This window comes from Oryzias melastigma, linkage group LG2 (genome assembly GCF_002922805.2).
Source record: "Oryzias melastigma strain HK-1 linkage group LG2, ASM292280v2, whole genome shotgun sequence".
In the NCBI taxonomy this organism is placed as follows: Eukaryota; Metazoa; Chordata; class Actinopteri; order Beloniformes; family Adrianichthyidae; genus Oryzias; species Oryzias melastigma.
Genome location: NC_050513.1, coordinates 10,562,555 through 10,584,985, shown reverse-complemented (window position 1 = coordinate 10,584,985; position 22,431 = coordinate 10,562,555). Strand labels below are relative to the sequence as shown.

The 22,431-nt window shown below is 37.5% G+C and overlaps 3 protein-coding genes across 8 annotated transcripts in view; 1 reads left to right on the top strand and 2 right to left on the bottom strand.

The window, feature by feature from the left end:
* Positions 1-547, bottom strand: part of LOC112160130 (dipeptidyl peptidase 4) — a 14,421-nt gene extending 13,874 nt beyond the window's left edge. The window contains exon 1 of the mRNA XM_024294511.2: positions 5-547. Coding sequence (XP_024150279.1) covers positions 5-7 — 3 coding nt within the window. The 5' untranslated portion in view covers positions 8-547. The remainder of the gene's footprint in view (positions 1-4) is intronic.
* An 11,933-nt stretch (positions 548-12,480) lies between these two features.
* zgc:92027 (uncharacterized protein LOC449543 homolog) lies at positions 12,481-18,332 on the top strand. Its single transcript, XM_024294348.2, has 8 exons — positions 12,481-12,654; positions 14,425-14,649; positions 14,824-14,893; positions 17,201-17,244; positions 17,320-17,467; positions 17,634-17,747; positions 17,821-17,879; positions 18,017-18,332. Exons 1-8 carry the CDS (start codon positions 12,631-12,633, stop codon positions 18,041-18,043), a joined length of 711 nt encoding a protein of 236 aa, XP_024150116.1. The 5' UTR covers positions 12,481-12,630; the 3' UTR covers positions 18,044-18,332.
* kcnh7 (potassium channel, voltage gated eag related subfamily H, member 7) overlaps positions 18,322-22,431 on the bottom strand; it is a 102,804-nt gene continuing 98,694 nt past the window's right edge. For 4 of the 6 annotated variants that reach the window (XM_024294344.2, XM_024294345.2, XM_024294346.2 and 1 more), the window contains 2 exons: positions 22,132-22,285; positions 18,322-22,066 (listed from right to left, as the gene is read on the bottom strand). In XM_024294344.2, the coding sequence (XP_024150112.1) occupies positions 21,839-22,066; positions 22,132-22,285 (382 nt within the window). In that variant the 3' untranslated portion in view covers positions 18,322-21,838. The remainder of the gene's footprint in view (positions 22,067-22,131; positions 22,286-22,431) is intronic. The other 2 variants (XR_004949276.1, XM_036215745.1) reach the window with 2 other exon arrangements.

The window sequence follows — 22,431 nt, the reverse complement described above, 5'->3', positions numbered from 1 at the left end:
TCACCATCGTGCCGCGCGCGCCGGCAAAACACCTCCGCAGCCCTCCGGAGAAACGGCAACAACACGGCCCCGCGCGCCCCGGTTGATTATTATCAGAAGTTTCAAAGGTGGACCGTAAATGAGAGCGGAGTAAAGTTCCCCAGGCTGATGCTGAGCCAGTGTTTTTTGGTGGTGGAGGGGTGTTTCCCAAACGGGACAGGACTTCAGAGTTTCCTTAGAAGTCCATAATGTACTAATTATATCTTTGAAAGTGATAAAGTGAGATTATTAGGTATTTAGTAATACTGTCGTGAGGTGGGGGGTGGGGGTAGAACAACTCCATAGGCCCTTTAAGCCCCCCCTTAGCAAGTGTTACTGTTAAAGGAGCCATTTTTTATTTTATTTAAGTCTTTAGATATTTAGCCATAATGCAAATAATTCCACTACCCCTACATTTAGCCCTCCAAATGGAGGTACACATTCTCACTCCCCAACTCGTCAAAACTAGACGTATGGTTCGGGGCCCCCTCCGCGTCACTTTCTGTCGTTTTAGGTGTCCCCAACTCGTCGCTTTTAGACGTGCTAGCTGTTCCCATTAAATCACAGGTCCCTAACCCTCAGGACACGGTACCACATGCAGAATCAAGTTAGAGTACTGGACCGGTACTTGTTTGCGGCCCAGCGGTTGCTACACCAGTGCACCTTTTTCAAGAAGAATAAGCACACAATTAGGAAAAATAAATGGCTCCTTACACCACAAATGGCTACTTTAAATAGATTTCCTTAAGAGAGCTTGGAAAATTCATGCCTGTGAGTACAAGGATAGCCCTGGGCCTAGGCGGCCGCCTAGGTCGCCATCTGCTGGAAGGGGTGCCAAATTGCAATGATTTTTTTTTTTCCAGTTAAGCACACAACTCTTTTGAGAATTAAAATTAAATAACTTATTATTTTAACACTTTCCAGGGAGCTCAATTGTTCATTGAGTCAGCCATGTATTTTTAAGATGACTGAGTGTTAGCATTAGCAGTCCTATGGGAAATTTCATTAAACGTTAGCATCAAGCCAGCTGACTTTAGCTTTATAGACTAAATCAATCTCTATTTTTGTGTATCGATTATAGATCTATTAAGCTTAAATTAATTCAACTCAATTAATTGACTTTATTAACCCAGCCCTAATTTGGACACCATGCTCACTTCTTTTTTTTTTAACATGACGTCACTGATTTAACGAAGTAAAAACCTAATCAATACAAGCATTTTATAATGTTTACTGTGTTCTGATGATGAAAACATAGATGATTTACCAAAAAAAATTAAATGTAAACACTTTTTTTTAATAAAAATTATGAAAGTGCAATGCATTGTGGTCAATATTAACTAATGTAGTTAGCATCAATGCATACTGGTTTTTTGCAAGCACTTCTTGGAATTTTATGGGGTACTCGATTTTGGAATTGTAGTTTACTACAGCCCTACAAAAATGGTAAACACACTATACAGAGCACTATATAGTAAGTAGTGAAGGAATTCCGACAAAGCCAGTGTATACTAATTTGGACGTTACTACCACTCGATCACATCATCAATATTTGCTGCCAGTCATCTACATAGGGTAGCTTATGGTAGACTTGGTGGATATTTTTAGCCAAAAAAAGAACACTAGTAATGCGTTTTATATTTAAAGTCCCAGTCCATTCATATTTTTTTCTGCCATTGCTTCAAGCTAACATTAGCAGCTCCAAAAAAACGACGAGTAATATTTGATCAATCCAGTCGTCCAGTTTTGAGCAAATTGCAATTCGTTCAATGAATGTTGAAGGCTCATCATGTCATCATGTTCGTTTTAGTAGCTGCGTAATTAGTCTGAGCTTTTTCTAGCATCCGGTTTTCTGTTCCAATGTGATTTAAATTAATAAATAATCAGAAACACAGTTTTAGTTGTAAATTCTTAGGTAATTTACCATGAGAAAAACTCTAAAATGTTAAAAACACAAAAAAGATGTTTCATTGGAGTGGGTCTTTAAAGTGGTGTATTCTGAGGTACTTTCTTAAGAGGCCCCCTGGTGGTCACTTGGTGAACTGACTTGACTTGAGTTACAAGCGTCAATCCAGAGTCAAAGGGTTATTGACTGGTTTAAAAGTCATCTTTATCTGTGAGACGCTTGGTTCTAGTATAAGAACAGATAAAATAAAAATAGCAAAGTATTAGCTAGCGAATAAATACCGTAATTAGTTGATTGTGAGTGAAATTTTGTTTTTTTGATAGAAACTCTGTAGGCCAAGTGTTGAGATTCTTTCAACGACCGTTTTCAACTACTGTAACTCTTTAAATGGTTACGAATTGAATGTGATTCCAGCGAATTCTGAAGTAGAAAACAATTGTCTTGTGCTTCAAGACTGTCAAATAGTGAAGTGCTTATGCAATCAACGAAAACCAGCTTTTCACTGTTACGCAACATTATAATTTATTATTAATTTGTTGCAGATCGGTGCAAAGTCAGCATGAAAAGCTATTTTTTTCTGCATCTGAATAAGGTAACTCATGTTGATTGAGTAACTGGTTGAAGAGTTACGATATGCCAAAGATCGTGTGTTATTTAGGCCTCACCGTTGACATGTCCAGGGTTGAAGACTTTAAGCCAGCAAAGTTGCAACTATGAATCATAAAAAAAACACAATAAAACACAATTACATTATTCAAATGTATATGTAGTATTTAAATATGTTTACATTAAATTACTTAAATATTAGAGCAATCTCAACATTTTTATTTGGATAAATATCAGTAAAAACATTAAACATGACCCATTCCCTTTCATATAACGGGTATAAAAATATCGCTTTCTTCTAAAATCGTCTCATTCAAGCTCAAGACTGCTACTAATCTTAATTTTTACAGCTTTATCTCTATTAAATATACAATATTTGTTATATGTTCAGTAGCCAAACTGAGAATGAGAGTATCACAAGTATTTGAGATGAACGTTATTTGAACAAACATTGGATGAAGGACCAGTAAAGTGGTTGTCATAAAAACCGTCATGCTAATAATCTTTATTTACTTGATCATTAATGTCCTCCAGCGTCTACGGGTGGACTGACATCAACACTCCGAACGATGGCGATGCGCCGAGAACGTCCAAAACAATAAACACGTTCACTGACGAAAATACATTTTTAAAAGGACATAAAAAAGTTAAATATACCAAAGAGTAAAAGGACTCTGATGTCAGCGTCTATTTCTGTCTTTGTTTCTGTAAGATTGGGGGGAGTTCCCTTTGGTAGATAATGTGAGTGCTGAGCATTCAGATAAATGCTAAGAGCCTTTTAAAAGCTTATCAAACACGAAGCCGTGCCTTTATGAGGATCTCGACTCGTATTCTGCACTTATTCCAGTTCCACCGGACATCCTCGGCAAACAAACACACACTGGACGTCTTCTCTAATGCAGCGCGGCTTGTTTGAGGAGCGCTACTTTAGTGATGTTTCCATTTGCTGGACACTTAACCCGACGGAGATCATGTACAGTTGTCACTTTGAATGTTTTGGGCGGACAGTTAAAGTTCTGATGTAATAATCCTTCCGGTTTCTGATATAATGTGACTTTCAATCAATAATAGTATTTATTATAGTATTTACTTCCAAACTTTTTCTTTTTGTTAGGAAAGAACGCAAAATATATTTTGTATAAATCAATGAAAATATGTTGCTAATGCATCAACAATTTTTTGATAAAACATTAAAAAATATACAAGTATGAACTTTTATTTATTCCTGATTGAAGCCTGTTTAAAAAATATAGACCACTCAACAAAGGTTGTCTCTTTTAACTCAACTTTTCGATGTTATAACTTTATAACACCCAATGGATTATTATTGTCTGGAATATCTGTAATCTATGAATAGTGTTAAAAACCTAGTTAGGGAAAATTAGACAACTTTGAAATATTTTTGTCCACTTTTTAACAAGTTCATCGACTAATGCTGTGTTCACACCAATTGGATTGGCCCTATCAGTTTTTGTCCTTCATCTCTATTTAGATGTGAATTCGCTGCTGGTCACATGTCCATAAATGTGGCACTCCTGTTGACTCTGGGAGGGGCTACTGTCCAAGGTTTTCAGCTTCATCACTACATGGAGGCATTATCTTAAGTATAGTCCTTGCATGGAAGACACTGATGATGTTGAGAGATCAGGTTCGTTTATTTTGACGAGCTCTACAAAAGTATTGGTAATCAAATCTCCATGTCAGGGTTCATGAGCTCATTCAGAAACCAAAATCCCATTGACTTCTATTGAGAAATAAACAGTTATAAATCAGTCAGAATAACCATTCTTGTTCTGATACATTTAATTTAATTTTTTCTATGATATTTTTTTTTCTTTATCACAAGTTATAAACTGACCAATCGGATGCCTCTTTTAAAGCCTGTGGTGCCCACTGGCCCCACCTCCAACATTTGATTCTCCCAAATACACTTTAAGTGAAAGGGATGTGGACTAAGAACAATCTCACCCAGTAGTTGCCATAGAAACGTTCGCTTAGACCAACTTGGACCAAACACCGTCGTCTGGCTCTAAAATTGCGACATCCCTATTAAGGAAGAATGGCAGCTGAATTGACTCCGTTTCCCTGGACCAGGAGGTAAGGCATTTTGTAAGGGTGACATCACACTTGTCCAGTATTCTCACCATTTACTGCTTACTATCTAGCGGCCGCTTTCAGCAGTACTTCTGTCTTTTTGTGACCCACGATGATAGATCTTTTGTTTGTTGTCTCAATACAAGTAAGAAAAGTACCATAAAGTTCAGGAGACGAACATTCTTTTTTTTCTTCTCCGTGTTGGTTTTGGACTTCAAGTCATAAGCCAAAGTAGAGTTCCTGATTGGTTGAGACGTGACACATTCTCCATCAAATTCGAATATTTGAACATGTATGTTAGATTTTGCACCACAAGCACTGACGCCAATATTCACACTGTGCCTGACGCTCAAATCACACCGCCTCTGATCACGTCTGTACATTGACTTAACATCAAAGGGTAACCAAACCCTAAATTAACTTTTTTTGACTGTTGATCTCTATAAATGGGCCTTTAAAGGTGCTGTCTGTTGGTCATAGCCACATTTTTGACAAATTTAAATAAAACTGTTTAATTCTTCAAAATATAATCAATAATCTTCTGTGTGCTGCCTCCTACAGGTTGAAATGAGGAATTACAGTTGGATTTTGTGATTGGTGAAACCATGTAAGTTTCAGAAGTCTGACATCATGATCTGCAGCTCCAGTAATGATAACAGTCCAGCCCCCAAGCCCCACCCCTCTTACTGGGTTTTCACATTTCAGCTGTGGGTGGAGTCAGCCTCCAACTTCCTGGTTTGGTTACCCTTTAAAACTGGCTGTGTGAATGTTTTTGGGTTTCTGTCCATTTAGACCTTATTTTTTTTGTCCCTTAATTACCAGTCACCATGGAGTTTGCTATACAATCTGGAATGAGCATTGCTAAATCTGTTTTGGTTTCAGGTGTGACCAACACTAAAGTCGATGATTAATTACTCAATTACTTGTTGAAACTTAAGCCGAGTGTTGTATTTAGCAGATTCCTAGCATACTACATAAAACCATGACTGATGAGTTGGTCAACGCTTGTTCAAAGCAAGGTAATGCAACCGTGTTTGCAATAGGTGTTTGAACACTCACCACAGCAGCAGGAAGCAGGTTGCAGGAAGTTTACCCAGCAACCCGGAACTTAAGTAGCGGTGGGGCCCGCCACAATAAAAGTGCTGTTCTCTGTGTTTCTCCTTGACTCGATGGCACAAGGTTACACCAGATGTTTGAGAAACTTTCTTGTAAATTAGTTTCTTATTCAGTCAGTAAAAACACCAACTCTAAAGCTGTCATTTTATGTTTTTTTTTTTTTTTATTTCAGTCTGAGTATATCACTGGTGTTGGCGCGGATTCCTAGAGTTGGATTTGGTTCATCCATCTGACAGAAACTCTTGTTTTTGACATTATTATTGTGCGTTCTTGTGTTTTTTGCTCTATTAGTGATGAACATGTAGCATGCTAACTCAAGTTTCTAAAACTTTTTGCTGTCCAGAAACTCTGGATGCAATCAAGGCACATTTATATAAATTATAATCTTTGACAAAAGAGACAAAAAGTCTGTCATTTTTTATACCGAGTGGACCAATCACAGTCCTTCATTTTGTATTCTGAAATGATACTCTTCATATGAATAAAAAAGATAAATTTCACTTTAAATATACTTTTTGCTTTTACACTCAAACATTTACTGAATAAAGAATAAATATGTAAAAATACTAATAAATATGCTAATTATTACATTTTAAAACAACTGTTTTGCATTAAGAAAGTGAACTTTTCTCATGACTTTTACAGTTATTATTCTTGACTTAAAGTAGACTCCACTACCCACTAACTGTTAAAGCAGCGTGTGCTGATCCAATAGTAAATCGGACCTTTAAGGAATGTGTTATTCAGCGGGCTCCTTCTGGGTTCAGTGTTCTGGTCTGTGGAGCTGTCAAAACTGTGAATCTCTGGTTCTAATTCAATGTGGGGAAAAAAAGGACAAGCGGAACAGGGCAGTGCTGTTCTCTGTCGGTCAAAAACAGAAGGAATTCACATTTTTTCATGAAGTATTAAGGTTGAAGGTCATAAAAAGCCTAATCCTCTGTAAAACAAAATTAATAAAGTTAGGAACTTCAAACTAGTGAATTTTGTTTATTCAGGTGAGAAATTTAATACATAGAAATAGAGTCGGTAAATAAACTTTTTTACAAGATTGCAATATAGTAAACAAAAAACAACAGACTAAAAAGTAGAAATATGTTTGATTAAGTAAAACTAATCTTTATTTATATCACACCTTTTATAGGTTTTAGCACAAAGTTCTGGACAACAAAAATACAATTAAAATAAATAAATAAACCTCAACCCTCCATAGCTGTCGAGATCCTTTGTAAAGTTTTCTGTAAGCACATTAACATTCAAATGTAACATAAATTTATGTCTGAACCCGTGTTGTGTTGTACACAGTATTAGTTAAAATGTTGCGGAGGCACTTCCTGAATATTATTTTACAAATAAATTGAGGTAAAAAGTATTTGTCAGTTACTAATTCTGCACGACACAATGAAAGTTGGATGTTTAACTTGTTCTCTTGACATTTTGATGACGATGGAAGACAAATATTAGGAAGATTAGCTTTAAATTGTGTTTCTAAGTATTTCTTTATTCAAATCGTGAAAAGGGAGTGGACCAGAAAATGTTGTTTGATCATGTATTTGATCTAGATTAGTGGTCCCAAACCCCTGGTCACTTGGTACCGGGCCGCAGATAGAAAAAGAGAAAAAAAATGCGCAAACTCAGATAGTTTCCGTTTAGTTCATTTTCTGATCCTGAAGGAAGTTTTATTTTGAAAAACTGCCTGATTCTGTTCTCAACATTCGTCAGTGAGGAACCAGGAGTTTTCCTCGAGAATTATCAGTTGTTCCCACGTAGCAGAATGTGCTACATGCTAATACGTAGCGACAGCCTCTCCACTGTTTCACACACAGATAATATATTTGGAGTCACAGTGGATTACTTTTATATTATGTTTACAAAATACCGTTTTTGGAACGGTTGTGTCATCTTAGTTTTCTTTATTTATTCATCATATCTTAAAAGTCAGACGTAGTTGAAGCTCGCGTCCGGTTGTTAGCCTCCATTTTAAATGGAAAATCTTCACTACAAACTTTAAACATTCTACAGAGAATGAAGATTCAATTAAAAAATGGCTGATTTGTGGAAACTTGTAGAAGGGACATTTAAGAATTTTCCTACAGGTAGTATGGCGGAATTTTAGGGCCATATACAAGCAAAACACATTTTTAAAGTCGTAAATGTACAAGAAAAAAAAAGTCATAACTGTTAAATTACGAGAACAAAGTCTTATATGTGATATTATGACTTTAAATGTCTTAGGCTATATTTATGATTTTTTTTTCTGATAAATTTATGTGTTAAAACATTAATGTATGACTTTAAAAGTCATAAATCTGAAAAGAAAGATCATCGGAGCCTGGATTGATTTTTATGGATTTTTTTCAAATCAGAATAAACTTTAGCAAATCAATAACATTTGTTTAACTGAGTCTTAACTGTCTATAAAAAAAGATCTACTGATATTTTTAGATTTTTGTTTAAACTAAGTGTCTTTTAGTAGGATTTTATTTGAAAATTTATTTTTTTAAAGAATCTGGAAGCTTAAAAATACCAACTTTTGCCCCGTTTGGATCGGTTTGTGAAAATATTGTCTAATTTAAACTGGTCTGTGGCCCGAAAAAGGTTGGAGACCGTTGATATGGAAAATACGCTTTACTGTGCGTCTTTCTAATAAATCTACTTGTACACAATTAGATCCATTTGTTTTCCTCGTCTGAGCTTAAAACTGGATTGCTCCGATATTGCTCGCTGTTTTGGTTGCATCAATAGCGTTAGCTGGGGGATGTTAGAGCTAGTGGGAGAGCTCCTTTGCAGAAATTATGTCCCAGAAAACAACACAAGTTTTTAGATTTTTAGAAAGAACACTGGAAACACTTCAGATAAAAAGATGGTCATAGTGGGAGTTTAGAAAAAGCATCATACTGTACTATGTTTGACCTCTCTCATTGTTAGCCATGGTGACATTATGAAGTATTGAGGTGAACTTTTTTTTCCATCATTAAACTAATAAATAATAATGATTTCCTGGATGTTATTCCCTTTATTCTGTCTGTCACAATTGAAGTATTTCTACGATGCACGTTACAGACCTCTCTCTTGTTTTTAGGTGGGACAGCTTACAGATTTGGTAACTGACGAACACTGAAGAACTACAGGACAAACATCTGCTGCAGTGATTTCCCCCTAAACACTTCTGCTCAAAGTGCATGAGAATCTTTAGTGGAGGTTGTTTATTCTGCGGCGTAAACACAGTCTCGGCTTTCACTGGATCAGATGAGGGTTCGTGCCGGGATGACTTTCTGGGGTTCGGTGGTTTACCGTCGAGTGTAAGGCAAAGTACGGCCGTTTTGAATTTAAAATTCACAAAATGAGGTAAATCAAGCCTCAGACGAACATCGACGAATGATTTATGTTGTTGTTTAATAAACAGAAACTGAGCCTGAACGCAGCTGCGGTGCGTTCAAATGTTCAAACAGTTTCTATAGGGAAGCTGCTGCAGCTGCAACTCAGATGAACCTGAACAGGAAGTACAATGTGATTTATTTAAAATAAGAAAGATTGCTTTAAAAAATACATTTTGAAAATTGTTCTAAATTAGGTTTGCTCAAAATAATTAATAATTTACAAAAACACAAATTACATTTCAATTCGGTTGTATTTATATAGCCCAATATCACAATACAGTTGTGTCAGTGGGCTTCATACCAGTAATATATACATAATAAAACTGAGATATTTTCAAAAGTGATGGAAATATGCTAAACTTTTCTTTCAGAAAAACTGCCATTTTTGAAAGACCAAATTCTTGCATGAAACTTTAATTTGGCGATTTTTTTTTAAATATTGCACATTTATATTTGAAAAGTAAACGTTTGTGGGGCGAACAGATGATCCAACGTAACACTGATTGGTTCCAATTACATTTTCTTTGATTTTCATTCAATACTTTATTTTAATTTTACTTATGTTTACTATTAGATTATCCTATAAAAGAAAGGCTTCAATAACACTGTGAACTTGTTACTTGGGGTGTAGAGAAAAAGGAATTTGGCGATATTTGTATCGATTTAAAATACAGACAAGACGATATCTGATTATTTATGATCATTCTTCAACATCTTAATTTTGTTTTCACCCTAAGGCCCCGACCACTTGTTGGCAGCACAGCACACTATGAGCAGCTCTTCATCGCGACCAAAACAATAAGAACTTGCAAGAACCAGTTTGTGTTAAATGTTCAGTCAGCCTCACGGTTTTTGCCGTTATGAGACATGTACTATGTATTTTTACTTTGGATGGGTACCAAACTGAAACTTTGTGCCACAGTGCTGCCAGTATCATATAAAAACACGGATTGCTATGCTTCGGAGCGGCTCGGATAAGAATGATTGAAGCTCGCCTTCAGTCAAAATGCTGTCAACGAAGCAAGCGAGGGTTCTGCTAAACTTCACAGCAAAAGGTTCAAAATTACAGTACGCACTGTATCTAGTGAGACACATATCGCAATACGCATTGTATCTAGCGAGATAGGTATCGCAATACAGATTGTATCTAGCGAGACACGTATTGCGATACATATTGTATCTAACGAGACACATATCGCGATACGTATTGTATCTAATGAGAGATGTGTCGCGATACATATTGTATCTAGCGAGACACGTATTGCGATACGTATGGTGTCTAACGAGACAGGTATCGCGATACGTATGGTGTCTAACGAGACGCATATTGCGATACATATTGTATCTAGCGAGACGCGTATTGTGATACATAGTGTATCTAGGGAGACACGTATTGCGCTACGTATTGTATCTTGCGAGATAGGTATCGCGATCCGTATTGTATCTAGTGAGAAGCATATTGCAATATGTATTGTGTCTAGAGAGAGTAACACGCATATCACTATACGTATTGTATGTAGTGAGACGCGAATCGCTATAGGTATTGTTTCTAGTGAGACAGTTATCGCGATATGTAGTGTATCTAGCGAGACACGTATTGCGATACGTATTGTTTTTTAGTGAGACAGTTATCGCGATATGTATTGTATCTAGCGAGACACGTATTGCGATACGTATTGTTTCTAGTGAGACAGTTATCGCGATATGTATTGTATCTAGCGAGACACATATTTAGTCTTATTCCCAAAGTTCATGGATCAAATTGAGTGAAATTTATTATTTTTATGTTTTTATCCGTTTTCTTTTATGAGCATTCTTTTGTTCCAAAACCTATTTTTGTGGTTACAGGAAATAAGAAATAATTTGTCATTTTTTTTTTTTTTCAAAATGTATGTGTTGTACAATAAGAAATGTTAGAAAATACCTCCTGTACTCACAATACAAAGACAAAATATCCTTTAAAAAAGTTTTATAATAAAAAAAAGAGGAAGTGGGCATGGAACTCAACTGCCTATGGAAGTGGTGGGATAATGATCTGGGCTTATCTACAGGATCTTGGTAGTAATGACTTGATAAATAACTCTGATAGTCGAAACAGAAATGTGAGTCAACCACTTGAACAATTCCATGAATGAAAAAGTAAAGTCCACACCCTACCCTGAGAGAAAAGGTGAACTAAAGAGAATGACAAAAACGGAGAATAATTACTTTAAGAAATTGGAACTAAAGGTGGATTTACTGGAGATGTAATCATACGATTCCTTTAGTTTGTCAAGCTGTTTCTGAAGTTTGCCTCTGTTTTTTTAAAAACAAAATGAGCTGGTTAGGAAAAGATTTTTTTCCACACTTGACAGTTTATTGACATCTTCAATTATACATGTCATAAGTAAAATAAATGAACCTATTTTTCAGCAAGAAACTACAATTAAGTGAAAAATCTAACTTTATTACTCCAAAAACTTTGAGACAAAATTAACTTAATGCGGGATGCAGAACTTTAGCAAATAAATGAATAAATGATTCACTAAGTTGCTTCACATGGTCCTAATTAGCTGTTTTCGCTACAACCCAGAACCAAACAGTTGGCTGACTGCGGTTCAGCCCTAAGAAATTAGGGTTATATTTAAAATCTTAGGCTTTTATGTAATATTTATTAAACAGAACTGTACAAGTAAATTTCCTTTAAGGCAAACTGCTACAATTTCTCGTGTAATCCTTGTGGTATCCAAGGGTGGAGTCGTCTGGACTGGACCCATATGATAGCTCAAAGGTTAAGATGAGTTTCTCAGAAACCGGAAGTGCCCATCGTGCTTAGAAAACTGAATGTTGAGTTAATTTTTTTTTAGTTAATTGTTTTACCTTTTATCTAATAAATCGAACTGAAAACGTAAATTTACTTTTGAGTGAACTATGTTTTAATTATCCTGAAACCGGAAGCCGCAAAACATGATAAACTGCTAGTAAGTGGGAGGGGCCACAAGAGGTAAATAGTAAAAATTGGTTTAAAGGAGTGTTTGTGAATTATGTTAGACTTTTATGTCCGTTTAAAACAAATTCTTAGTAAGGGTGCGAAATAATGTGTACTTGTATATTTTATCTTTATTGTATTAAATAAATTCAGTTGTTTAAAGACTTTAGGCTGTGATCCACAGCTCCATCTAGTGGTTGTATCCTTGCATTACAGCAACTCTTAAATATTTCTACCAAAATAAAGTATTATTTCATATTGGTTACTTTCATTTATTCTCAAATTTGTTTCATACCATAACTTTACTGTTAAACTGAAATGTATCCTCACAGTTAACACCAAAATGAACGAAACGGGCGGGGCTTTTTTATTGGCTCGCCCGGCTGTCAATCATTGACCCCTTGCGCGCGGACAGTCGGACGTGACGCAGGAAGTAGTTCAGACGTATGGGAAGTGTGAAAGTAGTAGTAGTAAGGCGACAAACGGAGCTAGATTTTCCTTCGAAAAAACTTATAACCCTCGAGTTCAGCCGTCCTTAAAGTTCCATGGCTTATCCCGGATACGGAGGGGTGAGTTGAACGTGTTCATGCGGGTTTTTGATGCGTCATCGTCGCTACTTTAGCTAACAAACCTGTAGCTCATCGGTGTTAATGACTCCTCCCACTCCCTTTTCCTGTCATTTACTTGTACAAAAGCAACATTTATGGATTAAATCATTCTTTAAAGCGACCGTTTTGTGTTAAAGTGGTAGTTTATGAGCTGCCTTTTGTTTTTACACTTGTTTTTTATAACAGATAAAGTAACTTCCGGGATGTATGTAAAGTGGGAACCGTCACCTTTAGACCCCCATGATCCCCCTCCCTCTGCTAGTAAAGTTTAAGTGTTTATCATCTTTAGATATACTTAATCTCAACCTTCTATACTACTATTATACTTTATTTTTTGTTTTCCTTAGGAATAATAATAATAAAAACTTCATTGAATATATTTAGAGTAAAAGTACAAGACAGGAGGAAGGTACAAAGGTGTGGCTCTTATCTGGAAAGCTTTCATTGCCGAAAGTGCAGAAAAAAGGGAAAAAAACCTCACTTCTGTGATCCACAGTGCAGGAGAACAAACGTGAATATAACCGACTTGAAACTTTGTGAAACATCTGATTTCCCATCATGCCTTGTAACAGTTACTGATTTTAGCCATATATTAAGAGAAATAAGTTTAAAAATTATTTCTTTAGTCAAATTGTTGAGCAGTTTGAAAAAGGTCATATTTGCGACATAGATGTGCTCTGTTCTGATGCTTCCACTTGTAGACGACTAGATCCAAATTCAAAATTCAAATTTATTTTATTTATACAGCACTTTTTATATAAACAAATGTTTCTCAAAGTGCTGTACATATAGAAACAACACAATAAAAACACCCTACTGATATAAAAAAAGGAAAAAAAAAAAACTTATATCCATATATGTATACAAGAACCTACAGACATATCAGAAAAGATAAAATATAAGTAAACAAAAATAGAAAGGGAGAGAACCCTGAAGACGCCATCAGCACCAACCTCCTGGCAGCTGGCCGTCTACTTCCTGACCCAAGGAGTCAGAGCCCCGCAACCCACAGCCTCCCACCAGCCAAGGAGAAATCCGGGCGAGGGAACAAAGGGTACAAGCAGGGCCCGAAAGCAGACGACCCAGCCAAGTGCGAGAAGACAATAGTTTAAAAGAAAATATTAAATTAAAGAAACAAGCCAATAGCTTAATCAAAATTAAAGAAGACCCCTGATGTAAACGGAAAGCTCTCACAGCATCATGGGGGTGAAGGAGGGGCGGAATTATTCACCATCAATGACCACGCCCACACAGGTGAATTTCTGATGAACTGCTGTGAGTGGTGTAACGAATCATAAAACTCAAGGTTCGGGTCGTGTCACTATTCGGATCAGTGTTGGTAAAAAAAAAAAGGGGGAAAAAACAACAAAATAAAAGCCTTCAATTGATTTTTTTGAAAAGCTTCAATACATATATTTAATAAAACGTATATAAAGTACTATAAAACACATTACATCAACATATTAAATAATTGAGGTCTATTTATATAAAAAAAAAAAATCAAGACATCTTTGAAATTGGTTCTCATCTGGGCTGAATCGTGACTAGTGATCTGTTACACCCCTACTTGCCACTCTGTAGAAACTATGTCTTAGAAAACCTCATAAGTTTTTAAATTGTGGATAAAAATGGCATAATCCTCATTCAAAGCCCTCTGGGAACACTTTTGGAATAGATCAAAGATAAAGAAAAGTGTAGCCCCAGTTCATACATACCTGGGTTTCTTTCTAGTATGGGGCCCCCATGCCTGGAGGCCCCATGCCTGGAGGCAACATGCCAGGAGGCCCCATGCCAGGTGGACACATGCCCAACCCCATGTATGGGCAGATGGGGGGCGCGCCACCCCAAGGAGGAGGATATGCGCCATATGGTGGAGGCTACCCAGGCGCGTACGGTGCCCCGCCTCCAGCCGCCAACGACCCCATGTGGAGTTACTTCACAGCCATAGCCGGGCAGGTATGTAAGATTTAGTTTCACTCTCACTTGACGTGTCAGAACAAGACTTTTCCAGACTTTTCACTCTGCCTTTGAGTCAAACTCCCAGTAAAATGACTGATTCTGATAAGCGTGCAGAGCCTCAGGTAGAGAAGAACATTCTTTTGGTGAGGGTTAGCTTGTTGTTCTGTGCAGGATGGAGAGGTCGACGCCGAGGAGCTGCAGAAATGTCTGACTCAGGCCGGCTTCACGGGCAGCTACAACCGTAAGTCGACTGAAACCTGAACCGAGCCGTCTCAGTTCAGTGTTTTGTCCACAAACAACACAGTCCATGTTTTGACTCCAGCTTTAAACTGTTCAGCTTTTAGTGAACCATTTAAAGCTTTTCAGGCTGGTTTCTACACTTCTGGTTCCCCTTTTTGTGGACTAAAACGGTGAAAGATCGGACTGAAATAATCTCAGCACACAACTTTGCAATCTTTACTTTCACTTTACTCCCCTTGTCCTACGGGTCAAAATGACCCACATTACCAAAACCCCTTAAATGAAGCAACTTTTAAATCACAGAATTTTAAATCTCTAATCTTTTGTAATATGATGAATAGGGCTGGGCGATGGAGCTTTTTTTTTTTTATATCTCAATATACGATAAAAATAAAATATATTTGTCAAACATGAGCGCTCTATGTAATCGTCAGCAGGTTATTTAGATTTAAATATTAATTTCCTATCACATTAAACACAACAGATGCACTGAAGGAACATAATGCAACCGTTTATTTTTTCCAGAAAAATAAGAAAAAGCATATATATATATATATATATATATATATATATATATATATATATATATATATAAAACAAATGGAACTGAAAGCTCCAGGAAAAGCTTTCAAGTTGCTTGATCAGTTCCATTTAAAAACAAAGCATTCATTCTACAGACAAATTCTAATGTTTTCAAGTTTCACAGAACATAAAATTCACAGCTTTGTCAACATTCCATGAATAATATAGAAAGGAAAACCAAATTCTCTGAATTTCTTTTCATAGTTCAGACTATTGCTGCTCCGACGTTCTTAAAATTGTTGTTTTTGTTGGAGAATTGAGCACGCTTGGTGTCACTGCTTCAGGTGATAAAAAAGGTTGGTGCTATTTTCAGTTTTAGGAGGAATAGGGCTTCTGGATAACTTGCTGTGAACGTTACTCTATTCTTTTGTAGGATTTGAAATAACTTTAATACCTCTATATAGGAGCTGAAATTTAATGAGTCTCTGGTCAAGTTGGCTGGTAGATTAAAAAAAAAAAAATATCTAGCTGTCGTAACATATTTTTTAAATAAATCATAACACTATTTTACACAAACATACCTTAGATGTTTTACTTTATAAACTTTTTTCTGATTTTTTTTTAATTTAAAGAAATGAAATGAACACGTCTTTGTCGTCTAACTTTAATTTCAGACATACTGAGAACACAGGGACAGATTCATTAGAGATTCCTTAATTCTACTGCCTCCAAGTGAAATCATAACAAAAAAATTTGGAAACAAAGTTTCAAATTACTGTTATGTAATCATTGACATATTTAAGCTGCACCTTGAAGAAGGCGGACTCAGCACGACATTTGACAGGTCACAGTTTATGGTTTAGCACCATCTCTGTAATGCTACTGCTAAAACGGAGGAAAACACGGTTTTTATTCATGTTCTATGTTAGTTTTTGTCCGACATGTCATATGGCCCATATGAACCATGAAAATACTGTGGGACTATAAATCTGTACTAATTACATAAAGGTGACGCACGGAGCAGCTTGTTAGCATTAGCGTCTAACAACAGCACTGTTTACAAATCCTTTTAATTAAGCTAATTGTTGCTGCATTAAGTGAAGCAGCAGTTCTGACTGAATCCGGTTAAAAATCGCCGTGTGTTCAGCTGCTTCATCAGTTAAACTAAACGCCACACAAGTGAAGTGACCACGGGGGAGGGGCGTGTCTCGAGTCACGCGTTTGTTTACCCAGCGTGCCGATGGTACATGAGGAGAAAAACGAAGAGCTAATAAACACGACTAATTAGATGCAAGAATTTACTGAGCGTTTTCTCCTCTTTGGAGAGTATAAGTTAGGTTTGTCACAACATGGCAAGTGTTGATTTTGGGCCCTTCAAAATAAAAGTCTATCGAGATACTTAATTTCCTGTCAGTAAAACTTCTATCATGATAAATATCGTCCAGCCCTTTTTACAGATACGTGGTCACTAAATACTGTAACTAAAAATTAAAGTTTTTAGACATGGTGACATATTTTGCTTTGGAGTTTCTCTTCAAACTTCATTAAGGAAATTAAAACAAATCAAGGATTTAAAGATTATTTTGACCAGAACGTACACAAGTAAATGTTTTTGTCAAACAAAAATGAATACATACCAATTAAAACGGGTCAATTTTGACGCAAACACAATGTAAGGATTAAAATACAGCCTGATGACATGTTGAAAGAAGAGATTTAATTCATTGACTCCTAAATAAAACTATTTGTCTTTGGTGATTTGTGGATCTGTTCTCCACCTTCACAGCGTTCAGCCTGGAGACGTGCCGGATCATGATCGCCATGCTCGACGTATCCTTTCTACCTCATTCGGTTCAGGCTCACGCCTCTTCTGCTCAAACTTGACCTTAACCGCTTCGTCTCCAGAGGGACCACACGGGGAAAATGGGCTTCAACGAGTTCAAGGAGCTGTTCGCCGCTCTGAACGGCTGGAAGCAGAACTTCATGATGTTCGACCAGGACCGCAGCGGGACGGTTGAGCCGCACGAGCTGTCGCAGGCCATCAATGCCATGGGTGATTAGAGCTTCACTTCCTCGTTTTTCTGCTTTAAGAAGTTGTTTCTACAGTTAATCTCTAATGTTTTACTACTCCACAGTCCAAAGATTTATCTGCAATCATAACGTTTTTAACTTCCTCGTCCTGTAAAAAAAGAATGCAGTCATGTGACTTCTCCCTCCAGGCTTCAGGGTCAGTCCTCAGGTCTTGAACGTCATCATCAAGCGCTACAACAAAGGAGGAAGAGTCTTCTTTGACGACTACGTGGCGTGCTGCGTCAAACTGAGAACGCTAACGGGTAAAGATCTCCATCTCTTTCAGTTCAGGCTCTTGTTGTGAAACCCGTTTCTAAAGCGGACTTCCTGTTGCAGACCACTTCAGGCGCAGAGACACAATGCAGCAAGGAAACGTCACCTTCCAGTACGACGATGTGAGTAAAAGAGACACAAAAGTGCATTTATTTTTTTTAAACTAAGAGTTTTTAGGTGGATTTATCTTGCAAAAATACAATTTATTAAATTTCTTGGGTCTAGGAATGACTTTTCTTACCTTTTCTCCTGTTTGTAGTTCATCCTGTGCACCATGGCCGTCTAAACCTCGCCGCCGTTGCAGCAACAGCTTGTGTAACCTCAGTTGTAACGCTTTGGCGCCGTGTGAAAGACATCATTTAACCAGGTGCACTTAGAATATTTCCTTCTACGCCAGGGAACAGCTTTAAATGAGGGATTTTGTTAAAGGCCAGACTTGTTTGCAATCCATTTTTTAGCCACAAGGGGGCAGAAGAGCCTTAAATCTCAATGTACTGTGCCATTTTGTCACTAAATAGTATGTATTCCAAACACAGCCAACTATGTTTTAAGTAAACACATGACTCATTGTGTAATTTGTTTATTCGTCTGTACAATTGTGCATCATCCCAATCTATTTACAGTTTAAATAAGAGTCAACAGAAACATTCAGATCAGCTGTTAAGTGTTGCATTGTATAAAATACAGTGGCAAACCTTTAAAAAAATGCATAAAAACAATTGTGAACAGCACTAGATTTAAAAAGTGACATTGTTGTTGTGTTCCAGTACAGCAAGGTTTTTTTTTATCTCTGTGCAAAAGTTTGCGAATCCCATAAAAGTTCAGACAAGCCTTTTTTTCTTCTCTGGACACGAGGAGTTTGGAATAAGACGGAGGAAGTACAAAAGCATTCCTTCTTTCCTCAATGAGCTTTAAAGAAAACGAGAACTCAAACAGTGCAACAGCATGCAGCGGTCGGACATCCTGCTTGCTACGTTGAGAGGCGTCGTCCTAACATAGAAAAATAATGACAGATTTAGAAAAATAGGTCTAACGGAAACGTTCTGATAGGGTTAATTTAGTGCACTCTCCATGCTAGCAGAGGTTTTTATGCAAAAACTAGGAGGACTAAGTGGTTTTTCGGCATGCACTTCAGTCTACGGTTACACGGTTCAGAAAGGCCGGAGCAGGTGAGTAAAGCTAAGGCTGTCTCGGGTTCCTGAAACGCGAGACCAGTTTGCGTAACTTTACAGTCATGATTAATTAAAGAGATTCTTCAAGGAAGCAAATGTCATGGAAGACCGAAAACATGCAGCAAAACCACCAGCAGTTCCTTCCAGCTGCGAGGATTCACCATATTCATTAGAAACACATTTTTTTCCAAAGTTGTCCAAGAGTTTTGTGGGTTCTATCAGTCTGTTACTGAATTGATTTCATTTTTAAAATGTAAAAAATGTGACAACTCCAAATCATTTTTCACATCCGAAGATATATTAGCTACAAACAAAAATACACATTTGTATTTTTATGCAACAATGCTGCAACTGGGAAGTAAAGGGGATCTGCTTATGCTACATTCAGTGAATTAAATGAATACTTTTCTCTCTTATGGCGCACAGTAGGATTATAGATGTTCTAAGGCTCTAAAACTCACTACACACTTCATTCAAGATCTGCTCACGATCAAAGATATGTCGATTTAGAGAAGTAAACGCATTCTGTACGTTAGACATGGAGGAGATTGATTGACAAGATCTATAACCAATCAGAACGCTAAAATAGATGGTAAAGTCTGAAATTTTATATTGCAATTCAATGTAGTCGAAATGAAGAACCAAGTCATCTAAGCACTCTAACTCACCTGAAAGACATTTAAAATATGCAGTTTTGTTTGGACTTTACATAAATTACTGTTAGTATAATTTAAAATACCACAACAGAATCATTACTAAACCGTAGACTATGTCCATATTCTTTCACTGTATAGTCCGTTGGTCATTTTGTCCGAATCTACTATTTCAAAATCTATTGCCTTAGATATTTCCCAGAAGTCTTTGCGACAAACTAGTGTGCATAAATGTTTGCTACACTAACAAATATAGACCACAATGCATTGCGGTCAAACAATTTTTGCAAAACAAACGTGTTTAAATGTAGTTTTTTAATAAACTATCAACGTTTTCATCATCTGAACACAGTGGAGTCGCAAATTAATGTCGTAGGTGGGGATTTGAACATAGTCCTAGACAATTATTTGTCAGAATAAAATGTGGACTTTGAACAAGCTCACTGATGATTGGCGACAGTAATTCCTCTAAAAACGTGACTCAGACCGAGTCGGACACTGTCGACGGCTTTCAAAATGGCGGCAGCGTATCATGAAGCCACGGTGATGGATTTGGCCTGATGTCATGAGGGCCGGAGGTAAGGCATTTTCATTTTCCACTCCACCTTTGAAAAATAATTTTGAATAAAATATAATTAAATTTACTTATTTTAAGCTTTATTGCCAGTTTTTCAAAGCCATTTATGAGTCGTTCTCTCTGAATATTAGACTGGAGGACTGTTAAAAATGATTAGTTAGTTTTACATAAGTGTTGGTGACATTCATTTTTGAACACAGACATCAAATTTTCCCTGAAAATGTCTCACATTCTATTGATCAAAACAAGGTATTTATTTTATTGTTTTATATGACGCAAATGTTAAACTTAATGCACTCAAATTCACAATATATGTACAATGGTGCCTGACATTGTTACATATACATGTATTAATTTTAAGAATTCAATTTTTTGGGGGGGAAATTGCGGAACGTGAGGTTTTTATTGCAGTATGAAATATTTTTTTTCTAAATGCATCAAAATGTATTAGACTAAGTCACAAATATGCTATTGCTCTGTCTTCTTTACAGTAAACACAGTGCATTATGGGCTTTAAGCAAACTGTTTAAGGTATTCTCTTCCACCAGTCAGTCATCGGCAAATAGTCGAATAATTTGAGGGAGAGAACTTTTTCCTGAAAATATTTCTTATAATAGTAAGACACTAACAGTTTTGGATTTTATTAAAGCTAAAATGAAACAACCGCAATTACACACTAAAAGCTTCACATTACGATCACATTAAATGAAGCCAACAGTTGACGTGCAGTACCACCTACTGCCTTAAGGGGTCAGTGTTCTGTGTGCACCATGATCAGACTCTTGGAGAACGACGTGTCTTAAACAATTAGCGAGCTGACAATATATATATATAAATATATGTAAACAGGAGTTTCTTGCACGGCTAACTTTCCGGCTACCTGTTCTGACTGATTATAAGGGTTTCTAACTGAAGCTACGTTGCCACGCTAATCCGTAATTTTGGCTTAATCTATGGCGTAAAGGAACTGAAAATTAAACTTTGAGAATTAATTTAATCATGAATATTTGGATTTATGTTTAATAAGTTTGAACATGACTTTACCCTATATCAGGGGTGTCAAACTCGCATCCTCCCAGCTGGTAGGAACTGCGGTGCTGCTCCGATGATTTAAACCCAACAGCTGCTGGTTGGCGCTTCTTCGTTCAGGTTTCCAGAGTGACGCCCTCGCGGCTTCTTATTGCTCTCAGAGGCTTCCTCACATGTTACTTCGCCTGGGTGGGGGGAGGGGCTCGTAATAATGGACATTAGGCACACAAAACGTTCGGACCCGCCTCCTTGCTCTGTCAGACACAGACGTGGCCGGCGTGCAGTGAGCGTCCCACCTGAACGCCGCCCATCCGTGTGCGAGGAACATGCAGCAGATGAGAAAAGAAAACTAAATCATGCATATCTTCTTAGGAGAACGCACATGGGTGCCGGGCGTTGCTGGCAGTGTTCTCATGAGCTATGTACACACAGATGACTGTATATATACGGACTATATTGTGTATAAATACCTCAGTATAAATGGGTTTGTACAGCTAGCTCAGCTTCAGGACGGCTGAGATGATCTCAAAAGGAATGGAAGAAAGTCTACAGTTTGAATCCTTTGCATATTCAGTCTCATTCTTAGACCCTGAGTCAAGCGTGAGAGAATACCTTCAGTGATCAGAGAAGGGTTAAGGGGGGGGCGGGGCCTACTTCCCCGGGAGTCCCGGGTCAGACAGCGGTCTGTGGAGCTCCGGCACTCCCGAGCTGTTGGGGACGTTGGGTAGAGACGCTTGTCGGCCCGTCGGTAGCCTTTGCCGCTCTGCAGAGTTTACGGCGTCCACGGAGCACTTCTGAGCGGCGGCGGCGTGCCGGTCTGGATGAACCTCCGCAGGCAGGAGGACCGGGGGGGTTTCTTTGGATTTGAAAGGACAACTCTGTGAAAGAAGGCCTGATTAGAGGTCATTCCAACATCGGGTTATCGTTGAAGAGGATCGAGCACCTGGATGACGTTTGTCTGGAGAGACGGCGGGACAGCGGCGCTCTGGTACTCCGGACCGGATGTAACGGTACTGTAGGCGGGGGGGACGGCTGCAGTCTGCCTCTGCAGGAGCTGCAGGATGGCCTGAATGTCTGCAGTCATCTGAGACTCCAGTCTAATGATAGAGAAACAGGACGGTAGTAGTCTCTCACTACGATGATGTCGGATTGACACAGACTAAAATAGTTTCAAAAAAGTTTAGAAATACCTGGTTAAAGATAAACAGAGTTTAGATAGTTTGGAGAATAACAAATCACAACT